Source organism: Oncorhynchus nerka, linkage group LG9b (assembly GCF_034236695.1).
Source record: "Oncorhynchus nerka isolate Pitt River linkage group LG9b, Oner_Uvic_2.0, whole genome shotgun sequence".
NCBI lineage: Eukaryota > Metazoa > Chordata > Actinopteri > Salmoniformes > Salmonidae > Oncorhynchus > Oncorhynchus nerka.
Genome location: NC_088424.1, coordinates 53,561,307 through 53,586,065, shown reverse-complemented (window position 1 = coordinate 53,586,065; position 24,759 = coordinate 53,561,307). Strand labels below are relative to the sequence as shown.

General features: G+C 49.4%; 1 protein-coding gene across 1 annotated transcript in view; it reads left to right on the top strand.

Annotated features, from left to right (window-relative positions):
• The window catches only part of orc2 (origin recognition complex, subunit 2), a 37,706-nt gene extending 15,265 nt beyond the window's left edge, over window positions 1-22,441 (top strand). Inside the window, exons 8-16 of the mRNA XM_065013857.1 lie at window positions 1,986-2,084; window positions 2,377-2,486; window positions 7,206-7,338; window positions 7,758-7,854; window positions 8,575-8,721; window positions 18,191-18,362; window positions 18,772-18,833; window positions 22,031-22,149; window positions 22,231-22,441. Of these exons, the coding sequence (XP_064869929.1) occupies window positions 1,986-2,084; window positions 2,377-2,486; window positions 7,206-7,338; window positions 7,758-7,854; window positions 8,575-8,721; window positions 18,191-18,362; window positions 18,772-18,833; window positions 22,031-22,149; window positions 22,231-22,311 (1,020 nt within the window). The 3' untranslated portion in view covers window positions 22,312-22,441. The remainder of the gene's footprint in view (window positions 1-1,985; window positions 2,085-2,376; window positions 2,487-7,205; window positions 7,339-7,757; window positions 7,855-8,574; window positions 8,722-18,190; window positions 18,363-18,771; window positions 18,834-22,030; window positions 22,150-22,230) is intronic.
• Window positions 22,442-24,759: the final 2,318 nt, after the last annotated feature.

Genomic DNA, 24,759 nt, shown 5'->3' with positions numbered 1-24,759 from the left:
CTGAAATATGAGGTGATGGCGGTGGATGAATGGCACGACATTGGACCTCAGGATCTCATCACGGTATCTCTGTGCATTCAAATTGCCATTGATAAAATGCAATTGTGTTTGTCTGTAATTTATGCCTGCCCATACATTGGGGCACTCTGTTCCCAACGTTGACATCAGTAAACTGCTCACCTACACGACGCCATGCACGTGTTCTGCGGTTGTGGGGTCGGTTGGACGTACTACCAAATTCTCTAAATTAACATTAAGTTCTATGGCAACAGCTCTGGTGGACATTCCTGCAGTCAGCAAGTCTCTCAACTTGAGACATCTGTGGCATTGTGTTGTCTGACAAAACTGCACATTTTAGAGTGGCCTTTTATTGTCCCCAGCACAAGGTGCACCTGTGTAATTTCCCTTTATTTTTTTGTTTTATTTGACTAGGCAAGTCGGTTTAGAACAAATTGTTATTTACAATGACGATCTACCCCAGCCAACGCTGGGCCAATTGCGCGCTGCCCTATGGGACTCTCAATCACGGTAAAATGTGAAACAGCCTGGAATTGAACCAGGGACTGTAGTGACACCTCTTACACTGAGATGCAGTGCCTTAGACCGCTGTGCCACTCGGGAGCCCATGATGATCATGCTGTTTAATCAGCTTCTTGATCTGCCACACCTGTGAGGTGGATGGATTATCTTGGCAAAAGGAGAAATGCTCACTAACAGGGATGGAAACACATTTGTGCCCAACATGTGAGTGAAAGAAGCTGTTTGTGTTGGTGGAACATTTCTACAATCTTTAATTTCAGCTGGTTCAGTTCTGGTTCTGTGTAGTACTGGTTCTGTGTAGTACTGGTTCTGTGTAGTACTGGCTCTGTGTAGTACTGGCTCTGTGTAGTACTGGTTCTGTGTAGTACTGGCTCTGTGTAGTACTGGCTCTGTGTAGTACTGGCTCTGTGTAGTACTGGTTCTGTGCAGTACTGGTTCTGTGCAGTACTGGTTCTGTAGTACTGGTTCTGTGTAGTACTGGCTCTGTGTAGTACTGGTTCTGTAGTACTGGCTCTGTGTAGTACTGGTTCTGTGTAGTACTGGCTCTGTGTAGTACTGGCTCTGTGTAGTACTGGCTCTGTGCAGTACTGGTTCTGTGCAGTACTGGTTCTGTGCAGTACTGGTTCTGTGTAGTACTGGTTCTGTGTAGTACTGGCTCTGTGTAGTACTGGCTCTGTGTAGTACTGGTTCTGTGTAGTACTGGTTCTGTGTAGTACCGGTTCTGTGTAGTACCGGTTCTGTGTAGTACCGGCTCTGTGTAGTACCGGCTCTGTGTAGTACCGGCTCTGTGTAGTACTGGCTCTGTGTAGTACCGGTTCTGTGTAGTACCGGTTCTGTGTAGTACCGGCTCTGTGTAGTACCGGCTCTGTGTAGTACCGGTTCTGTAGTACCGGTTCTGTAGTACCGGTTCTGTAGTACTGGTTCTGTAGTACTGGCTCTGTGTAGTACTGGTTCTGTGTAGTACTGGCTCTGTGTAGTACTGGTTCTGTAGTACTGGCTCTGTGTAGTACTGGTTCTGTAGTACTGGCTCTGTGTAGTACTGGCTCTGTGTAGTACTGGTTCTGTAGTACTGGCTCTGTGTAGTACTGGTTCTGTAGTACTGGTTCTGTGTAGTACTGGTTCTGTGTAGTACCGGCTCTGTGTAGTACCGGCTCTGTGTAGTACTGGCTCTGTGTAGTACTGGCTCTGTGTAGTACTGGCTCTGTGTAGTACTGGCTCTGTGTAGTACCGGCTCTGTGTAGTACCGGCTCTGTGTAGTACCGGCTCTGTGTAGTACCGGTTCTGTGTAGTACCGGCTCTGTGTAGTACCGGCTCTGTGTAGTACCGGCTCTGTGTAGTACCGGCTCTGTAGCACCGTGTGCCTCCCAGAGTCTGTTCTGGACGTGGGGACCGTGAAGAGACCTCTGGTGGCATGTCTTGGTATGACTTAGTTCTTTCTGTTTTAGGCCAGTCTGGTCGAGGAATACTTTGAGGCTCACGGCAGTTCTAAATTCCTGACATCAGACCGGACCCTGCAGCGCCTACACACACCTAAACTAGACCGGGTGAGTACACACACACACACACACACACACACACACACACACACACCTAAACTAGACCGGGTGAGTACACACACACACACACACACACACACACACACACCTAAACTAGACTGGGTGAGTACACACACACACCTAAACTAGACCGGGTGAGTACACACACACACACACCTAAACTAGACCGGGTGAGTACACACACACACACACACACACACACACCTAAACTAGACCAGGTGAGTACACACCTAGGAGATGTATGGAAGTAAACCCCGTGATTCATGTTTGTTGTGTGCAGGAGACATTGTTCCGTCTGTTAGAAGGGAAACCGGCGTGTTATTCTTCAGAGATTGAGAAGCTCCACTCCAGTCATCATGAACACTTCAACAAGTGGATGCTGCAGCTACAGTAAGGACCTCTCCCCCTATACAGGACCTCTCTCTATACAGGACCTCTCTCTATACAGGACCTCTCCCTATACAGGACCTCTCCCTCTATACAGGACCTCTCCCTCTATGCAGGACCTCTCCCCCTATACAGGACCTCTCTCTATGCAGGACCTCTCTCTATACAGGACCTCTCTATACAGGACCTCTCCCTATACAGGACCTCTCCCTCTATGCAGGACCTCTCCCTCTACAGGACCTCTCTCTATACAGGACCTCTCTCTATACAGGACCTCTCTCTATGCAGGACCTCTCTCTCTATACAGGACCTCTCCCTCTATGCAGGACCTCTCCCTATACAGGACCTCTCTCTATGCAGGACCTCTCTCTCTATGCAGGACCTCTCTCTCTATGCAGGACCTCTCCCTATGCAGGACCTCTCCCTATGCAGGACCTCTCTCTCTATGCAGGACCTCTCTCTCTATGCAGGACCTCTCCCTATACAGGACCTCTCCCTCTATACAGGACCTCTCCCTCTATGCAGGACCTCTCCCTATACAGGACCTCTCTCTATACAGGACCTCTCTCTATACAGGACCTCTCCCTATGCAGGACCTCTCTCTCTATGCAGGATCTCTCTCTATGCAGGACCTCTCCCTATGCAGGACCTCTCTCTATGCAGGACCTCTCTCTATGCAGGACCTCTCTCTATGCAGGACCTCTCTCTATGCAGGACCTCTCTCTATGCAGGACCTCTCCCTATGCAGGACCTCTCCCTATGCAGGACCTCTCTCTATGCAGGACCTCTCCCTATGCAGGACCTCTCCCTATGCAGGACCTCTCCCTATGCAGGACCTCTCCCTATGCAGGACCTCTCTCTATGCAGGACCTCTCCCTATGCAGGACCTCTCCCTATGCAGGACCTCTCTCTATACATTTACATTTAAGTCATTTAGCAGACGCTCTTATCCAGAGCGACTTACAAATTGGTGCTTTCACCTTATGACATCCAGTGGAACAGCCACTTTACAATAGTGCATCTAAGTCTTTTAAGGGGGGTGAGAAGGATTACTTTATCCTATCCTAGGTATTCCTTAAAGAGGTGGGGTTTCAGGTGTCTCCGGAAGGTGGTGATTGACTCCGCTGTCAATCATGAAACCAAGATTAAACTCTTTGGCCTGAATGCCAAGTGTCACGTCTGGAGGAAACCTGGCACCATCCCTATGGTGAAGCATGGTGGTGGCAGGGTCACGTCTGGAGGAAACCTGGCACCATCCCTATGGTGAAGCATGGTGGTGGCAGTGTCACGTCTGGAGGAAACCTGGCACCAGGACCTCTCTCCCTATACAGGACCTCTCCCTATGCAGGACCTCTCTCTATACAGGACCTCTCTCCCTATACAGGACCTCTCTCCCTATACAGGACCTCTCTCCCTATACAGGACCTCTCTCCCTATACAGGACCTCTCTCCCTATACAGGACCTCTCTCCCTATACAGGACCTCTCTCCCTATACAGGACCTCTCTCTATACAGGACCTCTCTCTATACAGGACCTCTCTCCCTATACAGGACCTCTCTCCCTATACAGGACCTCTCTCTATACAGGACCTCTCCCTATACAGGACCTCTCTCTATGCAGGACCTCTCTCCCTATACAGGACCTCTCTCCCTATACAGGACCTCTCCCTATACAGGACCTCTCTCTATGCAGGACCTCTCTCCCTATACAGGACCTCTCCCTATACAGGACCTCTCTCTATACAGGACCTCTCCCTATACAGGACCTCTCCCTATACAGGACCTCTCTCTATGCAGGACCTCTCTCCCTATACAGGACCTCTCCCTATACAGGACCTCTCTCTATACAGGACCTCTCCCTATACAGGACCTCTCCCTATACAGGACCTCTCTCTATACAGGACCTCTCCCTATGCAGGACCTCTCTCCCTATACAGGACCTCTCTCTATGCAGGACCTCTCTCCCTATACAGGACCTCTCCCTATACAGGACCTCTCTCTATACAGGACCTCTCTCTATACAGGACCTCTCCCTATGCAGGACCTCTCCCTATGCAGGACCTCTCTCTATGCAGGACCTCTCTCCCTATACAGGACCTCTCTCCATGCAGGACCTCTCCCTATGCAGGACCTCTCTCTATACAGGACCTCTCTCCCTATGCAGGACCTCTCTCTATGCAGGACCTCTCTCTATGCAGGACCTCTCTCTATGCAGGACCTCTCCCTATGCAGGACCTCTCTCTATACAGGACCTCTCTCTATACAGGACCTCTCTCTATACAGGACCTCTCTCTATACAGGACCTCTCTCTATACAGGACCTCTCTCTATACAGGACCTCTCTCTCTATGCAGGACCTCTCCCTCTATACAGGACCTCTCCCTCTATAGGACCTCTCTCTATACAGGACCTCTCTCTATACAGGACCTCTCCCTATACAGGACCTCTCTCTATACAGGACCTCTCCCTATGCAGGACCTCTCTCCCTATACAGGACCTCTCTCTATGCAGGACCTCTCTCCCTATACAGGACCTCTCCCTATACAGGACCTCTCTCTATACAGGACCTCTCTCTATACAGGACCTCTCCCTATGCAGGACCTCTCTCTATGCAGGACCTCTCTCCCTATACAGGACCTCTCTCCATGCAGGACCTCTCCCTATGCAGGACCTCTCTCTATACAGGACCTCTCTCCCTATGCAGGACCTCTCTCTATGCAGGACCTCTCCCTATGCAGGACCTCTCTCTATGCAGGACCTCTCCCTATGCAGGACCTCTCTCTATACAGGACCTCTCTCTATACAGGACCTCTCTCTATACAGGACCTCTCTCTATACAGGACCTCTCTCTATACAGGACCTCTCTCTATACAGGACCTCTCTCTCTATGCAGGACCTCTCCCTCTATACAGGACCTCTCCCTCTATAGGACCTCTCTCTATACAGGACCTCTCTCTATACAGGACCTCTCTCTATACAGGACCTCTCTCTATGCAGGACCTCTCTCCCTATGCAGGACCTCTCTCCCTATGCAGGACCTCTCTCTATGCAGGACCTCTCCCTATGCAGGACCTCTCTCCCTATGCAGGACCTCTCCCTATGCAGGACCTCTCCCTATGCAGGACCTCTCTCCCTATGCAGGACCTCTCTCTATGCAGGACCTCTCTCCCTATGCAGGACCTCTCTCTATACAGGACCTCTCTCCCTATGCAGGACCTCTCTCTATACAGGACCTCTCTCTATGCAGGACCTCTCTCCCTATGCAGGACCTCTCCCTATGCAGGACCTCTCTCCCTATGCAGGACCTCTCTCCCTATGCAGGACCTCTCTCCCTATGCAGGACCTCTCTCTATACAGGACCTCTCTCTATGCAGGACCTCTCTCCCTATGCAGGACCTCTCTCCCTATGCAGGACCTCTCTCCCTATGCAGGACCTCTCTCCCTATGCAGGACCTCTCTCCCTATGCAGGACCTCTCTCCCTATGCAGGACCTCTCTCCCTATGCAGGACCTCTCTCCCTATGCAGGACCTCTCCCTATGCAGGACCTCTCCCTATGCAGGACCTCTCCCTATGCAGGACCTCACTATGCAGGTCCCATCTCACTATGCAGGCCCCATCTCACTATGCAGGCCCCATCTCACTATGCAGGCCCCATCTCACTATGCAGGCCCCATCTCACTAATCAGGCCCCATCTCACTATGCAGGCCCATCTCACTAATCAGGCCCCATCTCACTATGCAGGCCCCCTCTCACTATGCAGGCCCATCTCACTAATCAGGCCCCATCTCACTATGCAGGACCTCTCCCTATGCAGGACCTCACTATGCAGGCCCCCTCTCACTATGCAGGCCCCATCTCACTAATCAGGCCCCATCTCACTATGCAGGCCCATCTCACTAATCAGGCCCCATCTCACTATGCAGGCCCCCTCTCACTATGCAGGCCCCCTCTCACTATGCAGGCCCCATCTCACTATGCAGGCCCCCTCTCACTATGCAGGCCCCCTCACTAATCAGGCCCCATCTCACTATGCAGGCCCCCTCTCACTAATCAGGCCCCATCTCACTATGCAGGCCCCCTCTCACTATGCAGGCCCCATCTCACTAATCAGGCCCCATCTCACTAATCAGGCCCCATCTCACTAATCAGGCCCCATCTCACTATGCAGGCCCCATCTCACTAATCAGGCCCCATCTCACTAATCAGGCCCCATCTCACTAATCAGGCCCCATCTCACTAATCAGGCCCCATCTCACTATGCAGGCCCCATCTCACTAATCAGGCCCCATCTCACTATGCAGGCCCCCTCTCACTAATCAGGCCCCATCTCACTATGCAGGCCCCATCTCACCATGCAGGCCCCATCTCACCATGCAGGCCCCATCTCACTATGCAGGCCCCATCTCACTAGTGAGGTCACTAGACCGTATCATAACCCCTCTCTGAGTGGAGGTCACAGTGAGGTCACTAGACCGTATCATAACCCCTCTCTGAGTGGAGGTCACAGTGAGGTCACTAGACCGTATCATAACCCCCCTTTGAGTGGAGGTCACAGTGAGGTCACTAGACCGTATCATAACCCCCCTCTGAGTGGAGGTCACAGTGAGGTCACTAGACCGTATCAAAACCCCCTCTGAGTGGAGGTCACAGTGAGGTCACTAGACCGTATCAACCCCTCTGAGTGGAGTTCTAAATGTGTGTGTGTGTGTGTGTGTGTGTAGGCTGGGTTACAGTGTGTTGCTGTACGGGCTGGGCAGTAAGAAGGCCTTACTCGAGGAGTTCCGAGTGTCTCTGCTCTGTCAGGAGATACACCTGGTTGTCAACGGATTCTTCCCTTCCATCTCTCTCAAATCAGTCAGTATAACACACACCTGTACACACACACTCACCTGTACACATGCACTCACCTGTACACATGCACTCACCTGTACACACACACACACACTCACCTGTACACACGCACTCACCTGTACACACGCACTCACCTGTACACACACACACACCTGTACACATGCACTCACCTGTACACACACACACACGCACTCACCTGTACACACGCACGCACTCACCTGTACACACGCACTCACCTGTACACACGCACGCACTCACCTGTACACACGCACACACTCACCTGTACACACACACACACTCACCTGTACACACACACACACTCACCTGTACACACACACACACACTCACCTGTACACACACACACACACTCACCTGTACACACACACCTGTACACAACCCTCTGTTCTCCTCCTGTCCTGTAGATCCTGACTGCTCTGTCTGCAGAGATTCTAGAACACCAAGGAACGTTCCGGAACCCTGCTGACCAACTACAGTACATCACCACCACCCTCAGAGAACGTGGGTAGACCCTGACCCCTAGCATACAGGGACCAGTGTGACCTTGACCCGTAGCATTCAGTGACCTTGACCCCTAGCATACAGGGACCAGTGTGACCTTGACCCGTAGCATTCAGTGACCTTGACCCCTAGCATACAGGGACCAGTGTGACCTTGACCCGTAGCATACAGTGACCTTGACCCCTAGCATACAGGGACCAGTGTGACCTTGACCCGTAGCATACAGGGACCAGTGTGACCTTGACCCCTAGCATACAGGGACCAGTGTGACCTTGACCCCTAGCATACAGGGACCTTGACCCCTAGCATACAGTGACCTTGACCCCTAGCATACAGGGACCAGTGTGACCTTGACCCGTAGCATACAGTGACCTTGAGCCGTAGCATTCAGTGACCTTGACCCGTAGCATTCAGTGACCTTGACCCGTAGCATTCAGTGACCTTGACCCGTAGCATTCAGTGACCTTGACCCGTAGCATTCAGTGACCTTGACCCGTAGCATTCAGTGACCTTGACCCGTAGCATACAGTGACCTTGACCCGTAGCATTCAGTGACCTTGACCCGTAGCATTCAGTGACCTTGACCCGTAGCATTCAGTGACCTTGACCCGTAGCATACAGGGACCAGTGTGACCTTGACCCGTAGCATTCAGTGACCTTGACCCGTAGCATACACGGACCTGTGTTTGTGAACTTTGACCTGTGTGTGTATCTCATCAGAGCCGGACCTCCATGTGTACCTGTTGATCCACAACATTGACGGTCCCATGCTCCGTGGAGGGAAGACCCAGAATGCACTGGGCCAACTGGCCTCACTACCCAACCTGCACCTTGTCGCCTCCATCGACCACATCAACGCACCGCTCGGTACGGTACAGTCTATTCGTCCTGTATTACTCGGTACGGTACAGTCTATTCGTCCTGTATTACTCGGTACGGTACAGTCTATTCGTCCTGTATTACTCGGTACGGTACAGTTTGTCTATTCGTCCTGTATTACTCGGTACGGTACAGTTTGTCTATTCGTCCTGTATTACTCGGTACGGTACAGTTTGTCTATTCGTCCTGTATTACTCGGTACGGAACAGTTTGTCTATTCGTCCTGTATTACTCGGTACGGTACAGTCTAGTCGTCCTGTATTACTCGGTACGGAACAGTTTGTCCATTCGTCCTGTATTACTTGGTACGGTACAGTCTATTTGTCCTGTATTCCTCGGTACGGTACAGTCTATTTGTCCTGTATTCCTCGGTACGGTACAGTCTATTATTTGTCCTGTATTCCTCGGTACGGTACAGTCTATTCGTCCTGTATTCCTCGGTACGGAACAGTTTGTCTATTCGTCCTGTATTACTCGGTACGGTACAGTTTGTCTATTCGTCCTGTATTACTCGGTACGGAACAGTTTGTCTATTCGTCCTGTATTACTCGGTACGGTACAGTTTGTCTATTCGTCCTGTATTACTCGGTACGGTACAGTCTATTCGTCCTGTATTACTCGGTACGGTACAGTCTATTCGTCCTGTATTACTCGGTACGGTACAGTCTATTCGTCCTGTATTCCTCGGTACGGTACAGTCCATTCGTCCTGTATTACTCGGTACGGTACAGTCTATTCGTCCTGTATTCCTCGGTACGGTACAGTCTATTCGTCCTGTATTCCTCGGTACGGTACAGTCTATTCGTCCTGTATTCCTCGGTACGGTAGTCTATTCGTCCTGTATTACTCGGTACGGAACAGTCTATTCGTCCTGTATTACTCGGTACGGAACAGTCTATTCGTCCTGTATTACTCGGTACGGAACAGTCTATTCGTCCTGTATTACTCGGTACGGTACAGTTTGTCCATTCGTCCTGTATTACTCGGTACGGTACAGTCTATTCGTCCTGTATTACTCGGTACGGAACAGTCTATTCGTCCTGTATTACTCGGTACGGAACAGTCTTCGTCCTGTATTACTCGGTACGGTACAGTTTGTCTATTTGTCCTGTATTACTCGGTACGGTACAGTCTATTCGTCCTGTATTACTCGGTACGGTACAGTTTGTCCATTCGTCCTGTATTCCTCGGTACGGTACAGTCTATTCGTCCTGTATTACTCGGTACGGAACAGTCTATTCGTCCTGTATTACTCGGTACGGTACAGTTTGTCCATTCGTCCTGTATTACTCGGTACGGTACAGTCTATTCGTCCTGTATTACTCGGTACGGAACAGTCTATTCGTCCTGTATTACTCGGTACGGAACAGTCTATTCGTCCTGTATTACTCGGTACGGAACAGTCCATTCGTCCTGTATTACTCGGTACGGTACAGTTTGTCCATTCGTCCTGTATTACTCGGTACGGAACAGTTTGTCCATTCGTCCTGTATTACTCGGTACAGTCTATTCGTCCTGTATTATTCGGTCCAGTCTATTACCTGTATTACTCGGTACGGAACAGTCTATTCGTCCTGTATTACTCGGTACGGAACAGTCTTCGTCCTGTATTACTCGGTACGGTACAGTTTGTCTATTTGTCCTGTATTACTCGGTACGGTACAGTCTATTCGTCCTGTATTACTCGGTACGGTACAGTTTGTCCATTCGTCCTGTATTCCTCGGTACGGTACAGTCTATTCGTCCTGTATTACTCGGTACGGAACAGTCTATTCGTCCTGTATTCCTCGGTACGGTACAGTTTGTCTATTCGTCCTGTATTACTCGGTACGGTACAGTTTGTCTATTCGTCCTGTATTACTCGGTACGGTACAGTTTGTCTATTCGTCCTGTATTCCTCGGTACGGAACAGTTTGTTTATTCGTCCTGTATTCCTCGGTACGGAACAGTTTGTCCATTCGTCCTGTATTACTCGGTACGGTACAGTTTGTCCATTCGTCCTGTATTACTCGGTACGGTACAGTTTGTCCATTCGTCCTGTATTCCTCGGTACGGAACAGTTTGTCCATTCGTCCTGTATTACTCGGTACGGAACAGTTTGTCTATTCGTCCTGTATTACTCGGTACGGAACAGTTTGTCTATTCGTCCTGTATTACTCGGTACGGTACAGTTTGTCTATTCGTCCTGTATTACTCGGTACGGTACAGTCTATTCGTCCTGTATTACTCGGTACGGAACAGTTTGTCCATTCGTCCTGTATTACTCGGTACGGTACAGTCTATTCGTCCTGTATTACTTGGTACGGTACAGTCTATTCGTCCTGTATTACTCGGTACGGTACAGTCTATTCGTCCTGTATTACTCTGTACGGTACAGTTTGTCCATTCGTCCTGTATTACTCGGTACGGAACAGTTTGTCCATTCGTCCTGTATTACTCGGTACGGTACAGTCTATTCGTCCTGTATTACTCGGTACGGTACAGTCTATTCGTCCTGTATTACTCGGTACGGTACAGTCCATTCGTCCTGTATTACTCGGTACGGTACAGTTTGTCCATTCGTCCTGTATTACTCGGTACGGTACAGTTTGTCCATTCGTCCTGTATTACTCGGTACGGAACAGTTTGTCCATTCGTCCTGTATTACTCGGTACGGTACAGTTTGTCTATTCGTCCTGTATTACTCGGTACGGTACAGTTTGTCTATTCGTCCTGTATTACTCGGTACGGTACAGTCTATTCGTCCTGTATTACTCGGTACGGTACAGTCTATTCGTCCTGTATTACTCGGTACGGTACAGTTTGTCTATTCGTCCTGTATTACTCGGTACGGTACAGTTTGTCTATTCGTCCTGTATTACTCGGTACGGTACAGTTTGTCCATTCGTCCTGTATTACTCGGTACGGTACAGTTTGTCCATTCGTCCTGTATTACTCGGTACGGAACAGTTTGTCCATTCGTCCTGTATTACTCGGTACGGTACAGTTTGTCTATTCGTCCTGTATTACTCGGTACGGTACAGTTTGTCTATTCGTCCTGTATTACTCGGTACGGTACAGTTTGTCTATTCGTCCTGTATTACTCGGTACGGTACAGTCTATTCGTCCTGTATTACTCGGTACGGTACAGTCTATTCGGTATTACAGGTTTTGTCTATTCGTCCTGTATTACTCGGTACGGTACAGTTTGTCTATTCGTCCTGTATTACTCGGTACGGTACAGTTTGTCTATTCGTCCTGTATTACTCGGTACGGTACAGTCTATTCGTCCTGTATTACTCAGTACGGTACAGTTTGTCTATTCGTCCTGTATTACTCGGTACGGTACAGTTTGTCTATTCGTCCTGTATTACTCGGTACGGTACAGTCTATTCGTCCTGTATTACTCGGTACGGTACAGTTTGTCCATTCGTCCTGTATTACTCGGTACGGTACAGTCTATTCGTCCTGTATTACTCGGTACGGTACAGTCTATTCGTCCTGTATTACTCGGTACGGTACAGTCCATTCGTCCTGTATTACTCGGTACGGTACAGTCTATTCGTCCTGTATTACTCGGTACGGTACAGTCTATTCGTCCTGTATTCCTCGGTACGGTACAGTTTGTCTATTCGTCCTGTATTACTCGGTACGGTACAGTCTATTTGTCCTGTATTCCTCGGTACGGTACAGTCTATTTGTCCTGTATTCCTCGGTACGGTACAGTCTATTCGTCCTGTATTCCTCGGTACGGAACAGTTTGTCTATTCGTCCTGTATTACTCGGTACGGTACAGTTTGTCTATTCGTCCTGTATTACTCGGTACGGAACAGTTTGTCTATTCGTCCTGTATTACTCGGTACGGTACAGTTTGTCTATTCGTCCTGTATTACTCGGTACGGTACAGTTTGTCTATTCGTCCTGTATTACTCGGTACGGTACAGTCTATTCGTCCTGTATTACTCGGTACGGTACAGTCTATTCGTCCTGTATTACTCGGTACGGTACAGTCTATTCGTCCTGTATTACTCGGTACGGTACAGTCTATTCGTCCTGTATTACTCGGTACGGAACAGTTTGTCCATTCGTCCTGTATTACTCGGTACGGAACAGTTTGTCTATTCGTCCTGTATTACTCGGTACGGAACAGTTTGTCTATTCGTCCTGTATTACTCGGTACGGTACAGTCTAGTCGTCCTGTATTACCGGTACGGAACAGTTTGTCCATTCGTCCTGTATTACAGTTTGTCCATTCGTCCTGTATTACTTGGTACGGTACAGTCTATTCGTCCTGTATTACTCGGTACGGTACAGTCTATTCGTCCTGTATTACTCAGTACGGTACAGTCTATTTGTCCTGTATTCCTCGGTACGGTACAGTCTATTTGTCCTGTATTCCTCGGTACGGTACAGTCTATTTGTCCTGTATTCCTCGGTACGGTACAGTCTATTTGTCCTGTATTCCTCGGTACGGTACAGTCTATTATTTGTCCTGTATTCCTCGGTACGGTACAGTCTATTCGTCCTGTATTCCTCGGTACGGAACAGTTTGTCTATTCGTCCTGTATTACTCGGTACGGAACAGTTTGTCTATTCGTCCTGTATTACTCGGTACGGTACAGTTTGTCTATTCGTCCTGTATTACTCGGTACGGTACAGTCTATTCGTCCTGTATTACTCGGTACGGTACAGTCTATTCGTCCTGTATTACTCGGTACGGTACAGTCTATTCGTCCTGTATTCCTCGGTACGGTACAGTCCATTCGTCCTGTATTACTCGGTACGGTACAGTCCATTCGTCCTGTATTACTCGGTACGGTACAGTCTATTCGTCCTGTATTCCTCGGTACGGTACAGTCTATTCGTCCTGTATTACTCGGTACGGAACAGTCTATTCGTCCTGTATTACTCGGTACGGAACAGTCTATTCGTCCTGTATTACTCTGTACGGAACAGTCTATTCGTCCTGTATTACTCGGTACGGTACAGTTTGTCCATTCGTCCTGTATTACTCGGTACGGTACAGTCTATTCGTCCTGTATTATTCGGTACGGAACAGTCTATTCGTCCTGTATTACTCGGTACGGAACAGTCTATTCGTCCTGTATTACTCGGTACGGAACAGTCTATTCGTCCTGTATTACTCGGTACGGAACAGTCTTCGTCCTGTATTACTCGGTACGGTACAGTTTGTCTATTTGTCCTGTATTACTCGGTACGGTACAGTTTGTCTATTCGTCCTGTATTACTCGGTACGGTACAGTTTGTCTATTCGTCCTGTATTACTCGGTACGGTACAGTTTGTCTATTCGTCCTGTATTACTCGGTACGGTACAGTCTATTCGTCCTGTATTACTCGGTACGGAACAGTTTGTCCATTCGTCCTGTATTACTCGGTACGGAACAGTTTGTCCATTCGTCCTGTATTACTCGGTACGGTACAGTCTATTCGTCCTGTATTACTCGGTACGGTACAGTCTATTCGTCCTGTATTACTCGGTACGGTACAGTCCATTCGTCCTGTATTACTCGGTACGGTACAGTCTATTCGTCCTGTATTACTCGGTACGGTACAGTCTATTCGTCCTGTATTCCTCGGTATGGTACAGTTTGTCTATTCGTCCTGTATTACTCGGTACGTTACAGTCTATTTGTCCTGTATTCCTCGGTACGGTACAGTCTATTTGTCCTGTATTCCTCGGTACGGTACAGTCTATTCGTCCTGTATTCCTCGGTACGGAACAGTTTGTCTATTCGTCCTGTATTACTCGGTACGGTACAGTTTGTCTATTCGTCCTGTATTACTCGGTACGGTACAGTTTGTCTATTCGTCCTGTATTCCTCGGTACGGTACAGTCTATTCGTCCTGTATTACTCGGTACGGTACAGTCTATTCGTCCTGTATTACTCGGTACGGTACAGTCTATTCGTCCTGTATTACTCGGTACGGAACAGTTTGTCTATTCGTCCTGTATTACTCGGTACAGTTTGTCCATTTGTCCTGTATTACTCGGTACAGTTTGTCTATTCGTCCTGTATTACTCGGTACGGTACAGTCTATTCGTCCTGTATTACTCGGTACGGAACAGTTTGTCCATTCGTCCTGTATTACTCGGTACGGTACAGTCTATTCGTCCTGTATTACTCGGTACGGTACAGTCTATTCGTCCTGTATTACTCGGTACGGTACAGTCTATTCGTCCTGTATTACTCGGTACGGTACAGTCTATTCGTCCTGTATTACTCGGTACGGTACAGTCCATTCGTCCTGTATTACTCGGTACGGTACAGTCTATTCGTCCTGTATTACTCGGTACGGTACAGTCTATTCGTCCTGTATTCCTCGGTACGGTACAGTTTGTCTATTCGTCCTGTATTACTCGGTACAGTTTGTCTATTCGTCCTGTATTACTCGGTACGGTACAGTTTGTCTATTCGTCCTGTATTACTCGGTACGGTACAGTTTGTCTATTCGTCCTGTATTACTCGGTACAGTTTGTCTATTCGTCCTGTATTACTCGGTACGGTACAGTCTATTCGTCCTGTATTACTTGGTACGGTACAGTCTATTCGTCCTGTATTACTCGGTACGGTACAGTCTATTCGTCCTGTATTACTCGGTACGGTACAGTCTATTCGTCCTGTATTACTCGGTACGGAACAGTTTGTCTATTCGTCCTGTATTACTCGGTACAGTTTGTCCATTCGTCCTGTATTACTCGGTACAGTTTGTCTATTCGTCCTGTATTACTCGGTACGGTACAGTCTATTCGTCCTGTATTCCTCGGTACGGTACAGTCTATTTGTCCTGTATTACTCGGTACGGTACAGTCTATTCGTCCTGTATTACTCGGTACGGTACAGTTTGTCCATTCGTCCTGTATTACTCGGTACGGTACAGTCTATTCGTCCTGTATTACTCGGTACGGTACAGTCTATCGTCGTCCTGTATTACTCGGCACGGTACAGTCTATTCGTCCTGTATTACTCGGTCGGTACAGTTTGTCTATTCGTCCTGTATTACTCGGTACGGTACAGTTTGTCTATTCGTCCTGTATTACTCGATGCACGGTTTGTCCATTCGTCCTGTACAGTTTGTCCATTCGTCCTGTATTACTCGGTATGGTACAGTCAGTTGTCTATTCAGTCCTGTATTACTCGGTGCGGTACAGTCTATTCGTCCTGTATTACTCGGTACGGTACAGTCTGTCTATTCGTCCTGTATTACTCGGTGCGGTACAGTTTGTCTATTCGTCCTGTATTACTCGGTACGGTCTATTCCATTCGTTTGTCCTGTATTACTCGGTACGGTACAGTCTATTCGTCCTGTATTACTCGGTCGGTACAGTCTATTCGTCCTGTATTCCTCGGTATGGTACAGTTTGTCTTTCGTCCTATTGTTACTCGATGCGTTACAGTCTATTTGTCCTGTATTACTCGGCACGGTACAGTTTGTCTATTCGTCCTGTATTACTCGGTACGGTACAGTTTGTCTATTCGTCCTGTATTATTCTCGGTACGGTACAGTCTATTCAGTATTGCTATTCGTCCTGTATTACTCGGTTTGTCTATTCGTCCTGTATTACTCGGTACGGTACAGTTTGTCTATTCGTCCTGTATTACTCGGTCCATTCGTCGGTACAGTTTGTCTATTCGTCCTGTATTACTCGGTACGGTACAGTTTGTCTATTCGTCCTGTTTGTCTATTTGTCCTGTATTATTCGTCTCTCGGTGGTATTCGTCCTGTATTACGGTATTAGTCTCTATTCGTCCTGTATTACTCGGTACGGTACAGTCTATTCGTCCTGTATTACTCGGTACGGTACAGTCTATTCGTCCTGTATTACTCGGTACGGAACAGTTTGTCTATTCGTCCTGTATTACTCGGTACAGTTTGTCCATTCGTCCTGTATTACTCGGTACAGTTTGTCTATTCGTCCTGTATTACTCGGTACGGTACAGTCTATTCGTCCTGTATTCCTCGGTACGGTACAGTCTATTTGTCCTGTATTACTCGGTACGGTACAGTCTATTCGTCCTGTATTACTCGGTACGGTACAGTTTGTCCATTCGTCCTGTATTACTCGGTACGGTACAGTCTATTCGTCCTGTATTACTCGGTACGGTACAGTCTATTCGTCGTGTATTACTCGGTACGGTACAGTCTATTCGTCCTGTATTACTCGGTACGGTACAGTCTATTCGTCCTGTATTACTCGGTACGGTACAGTTTGTCCATTCGTCCTGTATTCCTCGGTACGGTACAGTTTGTCCATTCGTCCTGTATTACTCGGTACGGTACAGTTTGTCCATTCGTCCTGTATTACTCGGTACGGTACAGTCTATTCGTCCTGTATTACTCGGTACGGTACAGTCTATTCGTCCTGTATTACTCGGTACGGTACAGTCTATTCGTCCTGTATTACTCGGTACGGTACAGTCCATTCGTCCTGTATTACTCGGTACGGTACAGTCTATTCGTCCTGTATTACTCGGTACAGTCTATTCGTCCTGTATTCCTCGGTACGGTACAGTTTGTCTATTCGTCCTGTATTACTCGGTACGGTACAGTTTGTCTATTCGTCCTGTATTACTCGGTACGGTACAGTTTGTCTATTCGTCCTGTATTACTCGGTACGGTACAGTTTGTCTATTCGTCCTGTATTACTCGGTACGGTACAGTTTGTCTATTCGTCCTGTATTACTCGGTACGGTACAGTTTGTCTATTCGTCCTGTATTACTCAGTACGGTACAGTTTGTCTATTCGTCCTGTATTACTCGGTACGGTACAGTCTATTCGTCCTGTATTACTCGGTACGGTAGAGTTTGTCTATTCGTCCTGTATTACTCGGTACGGTACAGTCTATTCGTCCTGTATTCCTCGGTACGGTACAGTTTGTCTATTCGTCCTGTATTACTCGGTACGGTACAGTTTGTCCATTCGTCCTGTATTACTCGGTACGGTACAGTCTATTCGTCCTGTATTACTCGGTACGGTACAGTCTATTCGTCCTGTATTACTCGGTACGGAACAGTTTGTCTATTCGTCCTGTATTACTCGGTACAGTTTGTCCATTCGTCCTGTATTACTCGGTACGGTACAGTCTATTCGTCCTGTATTACTCGGTACGGAACAGTTTGTCCATTCGTCCTGTATTACTCGGTACGGTACAGTTTGTCTATTCGTCCTGTATTACTCGGTACGGTACAGTGTGTCTATTCGTCCTGTATTACTCGGTACGGAGCAGTCTATTCGTCCTGTATTACTCGGTACGGAGCAGTCTATTCGTCCTGTATTACTCGGTACGGTACAGTCTATTCGTCCTGTATTACTCGGTACGGTACAGTCTATTCGTCCTGTATTACTCGGTACGGTACAGTCTATTCGTCCTGTATTACTCGGTACGGTACAGTCTATTCGTCCTGTATTACTTGGTCTTACCACAGATGTTGATGAAGGTGTGTCTCTCCCTGCAGTGTGGGACCAGTGTAAACTGAGTCAGTTTAACTGGTTGTGGTGGGAGTGCGTGTGTTTCCAGCGTTATGTGGAGGAGACGTCCTATGAGAACTCTCTACTAGTTCAACAGACTGGAGCCCTCGCCCTCTCCTCCCTGACACACGTCCTGCGCAGCCTTACGGCTAACGCCAGGTACGCACGCTACGGCTAACGCCTTACGGCTAACGCCAGGTACACACACTACGGCTAACGCCTTACAGCTAACGCCAGGTACACACACTACAGCTAACGCCAGGTACACACACTACGGCTAACGCCTTACAGCTAACGCCAGGTACACACGCTACGGCTAACGCCAGGTACACACGCTACGGCTAACGCCTTACAGCTAACGCCAGGTACACACGCTACGGCTAACGCCTTACGGCTAACGCCAGGTACACACGCTACGGCTAACGCCAGGTACACACACTACGGCTAACGCCAGGTACACACGCTACGGCTAACGCCAGGTACACACGCTACGGCTAACGCCAGGTGCACACCTGTTTGGAGAAGGTTTGATTTGGTTGTGTAATGGTGGTGTGTGATTGGTCTACAGGGGCATCTTTAAACTGCTGGTGGAGTTTCAACTGGAGAACAAAGACAACCCTTCATACACAGGTACACACACACACACACACACTACCCCTCCTACAACCCTTCATACACAGGTACACACACACACACACACACTACCCCTCCTACAACCCTTCATACACAGGTACACACACACACACTACCCCTCCTACAACCCTTCATACACAGGTACACACACACACACACACACACACACTACCCCTCCTACAACCCTTCATACACAGGTACACACACACACACACACACCACACACACACACCCACCTCCTACAACCCTTCATACACAAGTACACACACACACCCACTACCCCTTCATACACAAGTACACACACACACCCACTACCCCTTCATACACAAGTACACACACACACACACACTACCCCTCCTACAACCCTTCATACACAGGTACACACACACTACCCCTCCTACACAGGTACACACCCACTACCCCTCCTACACAGGTACACACCCACTACCCCTCCTACCTACACACACACTACCCCTCCTACACACACAGGTACACACCCACTACCCCTCCTACACAGGTACACACCCACTACCCCTCCTACACAGGTACACACCCACCCACTACCCCTCCTACACAGGTACACACCCACTACCCCTCCTACACAGGTACACACCCACCCACTACCCCTCCTACACAGGTACACACCCACCCACTACCCCTCCTACACAGGTACACACCCACTACCCCTCCTACACAGGTACACACCCACTACCCCTCCTACAACCCTTCATACACACACACACACCCACTACCCCTCCTACACAGGTACACACCCACTACCCCTCCTACACAGGTACACACCCACCCACTACCCCTCCTACACAGGTACACACACACTACCCCTCCTACACAGGTACACACCCACCCACTACCCCTCCTACACAGGTACACACCCACTACCCCTCCTACACAGGTACACACCCACTACCCCTCCTACACAGGTACACACCCACTACCCCTCCTACACAGGTACACACCCACTACCCCTCCTACACAGGTACACACCCACTACCCCTCCTACACAGGTACACACCCACTACCCCTCCTACACAGGTACACACCCACTACCCCTCCTACACAGGTACACACCCACTACCCCTCCTACACAGGTACACACCCACTACCCCTCCTACAACCCTTCATACACACACACACCCACTACCCCTCCTACACAGGTACACACCCACTACCCCTCCTACACAGGTACACACCCACTACCCCTCCTACACAGGTACACACCCACCCTACCCCTCCTACACAGGTACACACCCACTACCCCTCCTACACAGGTACACACACCACTACTCCCCCCCTCCTACACAGGTACACACACACTACCCCTCCTACACAGGGTACACACACACACTACCCCTCCTACACAGGTACACACCCACTACCCCTCCTACACAGGTACACACCCACTACCCCTCCTACAACCCTTCATACACACACACACCCACTACCCCTCCTACACAGGTACACACCCACTACCCCTCCTACACAGGTACACACCCACTACCCCTCCTACACAGGTACACACACACCCACTACCCCTCCTACAACAGGTACACACACACCCACTACCCCTCCTACACAGGTACACACCCCCTCCTACCCCTCCCACCCACTACCCCTCCTACACAGGTACACACCCACTACCCCTCCTACAACAGGTACACACCCACTACCCCTCCTACACAGGTACACACCCACTACCCCTCCTACACAGGTACACACCCACTACCCTCCTACACAGGTACACACCCCCCACTACCCCTCCTACACAGGTACACACCCACTACCCCTCCTACACAGGTACACACCCACTACCCCTCCTACACAGGTACACACACACCCACTACCCCTCCTACACAGGTACACACACACCCACTACCCCTCCTACACAGGTACACACACCCACTACCCCTCCCACTACCCCTCCTACACAGGTACACACACACACACTACCCCTCCTACACAGGTACACACACCCACTACCCCTCCTACACAGGTACACACACCACACTACCCCTCCTACACAGGTACACACACACACTACCCCTCCTACACAGGTACACACACCCACTACCCCTCCTACACAGGTACACACACCACTACCCCTCCTACACAGGTACACACACCCACTACCCCTCCTACACAGGTACACACACCACTACCCCTCCTACACAGGTACACACACACTACCCCTCCTACACAGGTACACACACCCCTCCTACACAGGTACCCCTCCTACCCCTCCTACACAGGTACACACACCACTACCCCTCCTACACAGGTACACACACCCACTACCCTCCTACACAGGTACACCCCACTACCCCTCCTACACAGGTACACACCCACTACCCCTCCTACACAGGTACACACACCACTACCCCTCCTACACAGGTACACACCCACTACCCCTCCTACACAGGTACACACACACACTACCCCTCCTACACAGGTACACACACCCACTACCCCCTCCTACACAGGTACACACCACACTACCCCTCCTACACAGGTACACACACACACTACCCCTCCTACACAGGTACACACACCCACTACCCCTCCTACACAGGTACACACACACTACCCCTCCTACACAGGTACACACCCACTACCCCTCCTACACAGGTACACACACACTACCCCTCCTACACAGGTACACACACCCACTACCCCTCCTACACAGGTACACACCCACTACCCCTCCTACACAGGTACACACACACCCACTACCCCTCCTACACAGGTACACACCCACCCACTACCCCTCCTACACAGGTACACACCCCACTACCCCTCCTACACAGGTACCACCCACCCACTACCCCTCCTACACAGGTACACACCCACTACCCTCCTACACAGGTACCCACCCACTACCCCTCCTACACAGGTACACACCCACTACCCCTCCTACACAGGTACACACACACCCACTACCCCTCCTACACAGGTACACACCCACCCACTACCCCTCCTACACAGGTACACACACACCCACTACCCCTCCTACACAGGTACACACCCACCCACTACCCCTCCTACACAGGTACACACCCACTACCCCTCCTACACAGGTACCCACCCACTACCCCTCCTACACAGGTACACACACCCACTACCCCTCCAACCCTTCACAGTGATTGTTATAAAGTGTGTGTGTGTGTGTGTGTGTGTAGGCTTGTCATTCCAGGACTTCTACCAGCGTTGTCGAGAAGCCTTCCTGGTGAACTCTGACCTCACCCTGCGTACCCAGCTCACAGAGTTCAGAGACCACAAACTCATCCGCACACGCAAGGTACACTCACGCACACACGCACGGGCGCGCACACACACAGCTTCAACCTGAAATTGACAAATTTTTCCCATGATCCCTCAGGGTGCTGATGGAGTGGAGTACCTGCTGGTTGCTGTGGAGACCAGCACGCTGACTGACTTCCTGGAGAAAGAAGTAGAGTGAGGAGAACTGGGCCTTACTGGGTCAGACAACTGGGCGGTATTGATAACAGGTCTCGTAGGGTCAGATAACTGGGCGGTATTGATAACAGGTCTCGTAGGGTCAGATAACTGGGCGGTATTGATAACTGGTCGGTATTGATAACTGGTCGGTATTGATAACTGGTCGGTATTGATAACTGGTCGGTATTGATAACTGGGCGGTATTGATAACTGGGCGGTATTGATTACAGGTCTCGTAGGGTCAGATAACTGGGCGGTATTGATAACTGGTCTCGTAGGGTCAGATAACTGGGCGGTATTGATAACTGGTCTCGTAGGGTCAGATAACTGGGCGGTATTGATAACAGGTCTCGTAGGGTCAGATAACTGGGCGGTATTGATAACAGGTCTCGTAGGGTCAGATAACTGGGCGGTATTGATAACAGGTCTCGTAGGGTCAGAGAACTGGGCGGTATTGATAACAGGTCTCGTAGGGTCAGATAACTGGGCGGTATTGATAACAGGTCTCGTAGGGTCAGATAACTGGGCGGTATTGATAACTGGTCGGTATTGATAACTGGTCGGTATTGATAACTGGTCGGTATTGATAACTGGGCGGTATTGATTACAGGTCTCGTAGGGTCAGATAACTGGGCGGTATTGATAACTGGTCTCGTAGGGTCAGAGAACTGGGCGGTATTGATAACAGGTCTCGTAGGGTCAGAGAACTGGGCGGTATTGATAACAGGTCTCGGAGTCGTTTTTCCTTTTAGATCATAATGATTACAGGGACGACCTGATCCTAGATCAGCTCTGAGACGAGTTAAGAATACGGGCCGTGATCACATTAACTAATTACCAGAGGGCCCAGTGTGGGTTCAGAAACACTGCCTGTAGTTAGCCTCATCTGCTCTTTAGGCCAAAGTCAATTTCCACTATGTTGCCTTGACCTGGCCTTCTCAGTGCAGAGGATGTACACATTCCCTGTTCGTGTTTTTGATGACATTTGTTTAGTCTTATTTGACCACCTCTTTGGAAATCTGTAGCACTGTTGTCAACTCTTCACATTCAATAAAAAAAAACATTCAAAAAAATGTATTTCATCATCTTTATTTACACAGCAGTTATCGAAAAGGCAGACTGAATACGTGCTGGTTTTACAGCTTCAGACCAGAGAGTTTCTCAGAGGCTCAACATCGTGAGACTTCCAGGATCTCTCTGTGAAACGGAACCAACAGACCAGGTTTGGGGTTTCAGAAGTCGATGAGATTTGTGAATAAAATCTACCTTGGTTCATCTAAAAGGCACTATCTAGATGGGAGCCAATGTCTGACGTAGCTGAACGTTGTTGCTCCAACCTCCCATGAAACTGACACGTTTTAATTTGTGTCAAAGGTCAACTTTATATTTAAGGAGTACCTTTTATATTTGCTGAACCAGTTTCTGGCTCTTGAACCCGGACCTGTTCACCAGATGTGCTGCCTTGTCCTGGACCTGCTGTTTTAATGACCTGTTCACCAGATGTGCTGCCTTGTCCTGGACCTGTTCACCAGTTGTGCTGCCTTGTCCTGGACCTGTTCACCAGATGTGCTGCCTTGACCTGGACCTGTTCACCAGTTGTGCTGCCTTGTCCTAGACCTGTTCACCAGATGTGCTGCCTTGACCTGGACCTGTTCACCAGATGTGCTGCCTTGTCCCTGGACCTGTTCACCAGATGTGCTGCCTTGTCCCTGGACCTGCTGTTTTAATGACCTGTTCACCAGATGTGCTGCCTTGTCCTGGACCTGTTCACCAGATGTGCTGCCTTGTCCTGGACCTGTTCACCAAATGGGCTGCCTTGTCCTGGACCTGTTCACCAGATGGGCTACCTTGTCCTGGACCTGTTCACCAGATGGGCTGCCTTGTCCTGGACCTGTTCACCAGATGTGCTGCCTTGTCCTGGACCTGTTCACCAAATGGGCTGCCTTGTCCTGGACCTGTTCACCAGATGGGCTGCCTTGTCCTGGACCTGTTCACCAGATGGGCTGCCTTGTCCTGGACCTGTTCACCAGATGTGCTGCCTTGTCCTGGACCTGTTCACCAGTTGTGCTGCCTTGTCCTTGACCTGCTGTTTTCGACCATCTCCCTCCCGCATCTGAATACTCAGCTATGAAAAGCCAACTGACAGTTTGTGCTGACCTGTTGCGTCCTCTGATTTAATATTTGCTCATCTTGAGGCCTTAATGGCCATGCACTCGTCTGGACACTTTCTAAAATGATCCGCCGCTAGTCTGTTCAACATCTCTTTCGTATCGTCTGAGATCCCTAAAGATTGGGAAGCTGCCGCGGTTATACCCCTCTTCAAAGGGGGAGACACTCTAGACCCAAACTGTTACAGACCTATATCCATCCTGCCCTGCCTCTAGACCCTATCTGTTACAGACCTATATCTATCCTGCCCTGCCTCTAGACCCAAACTGTTACAGACCTA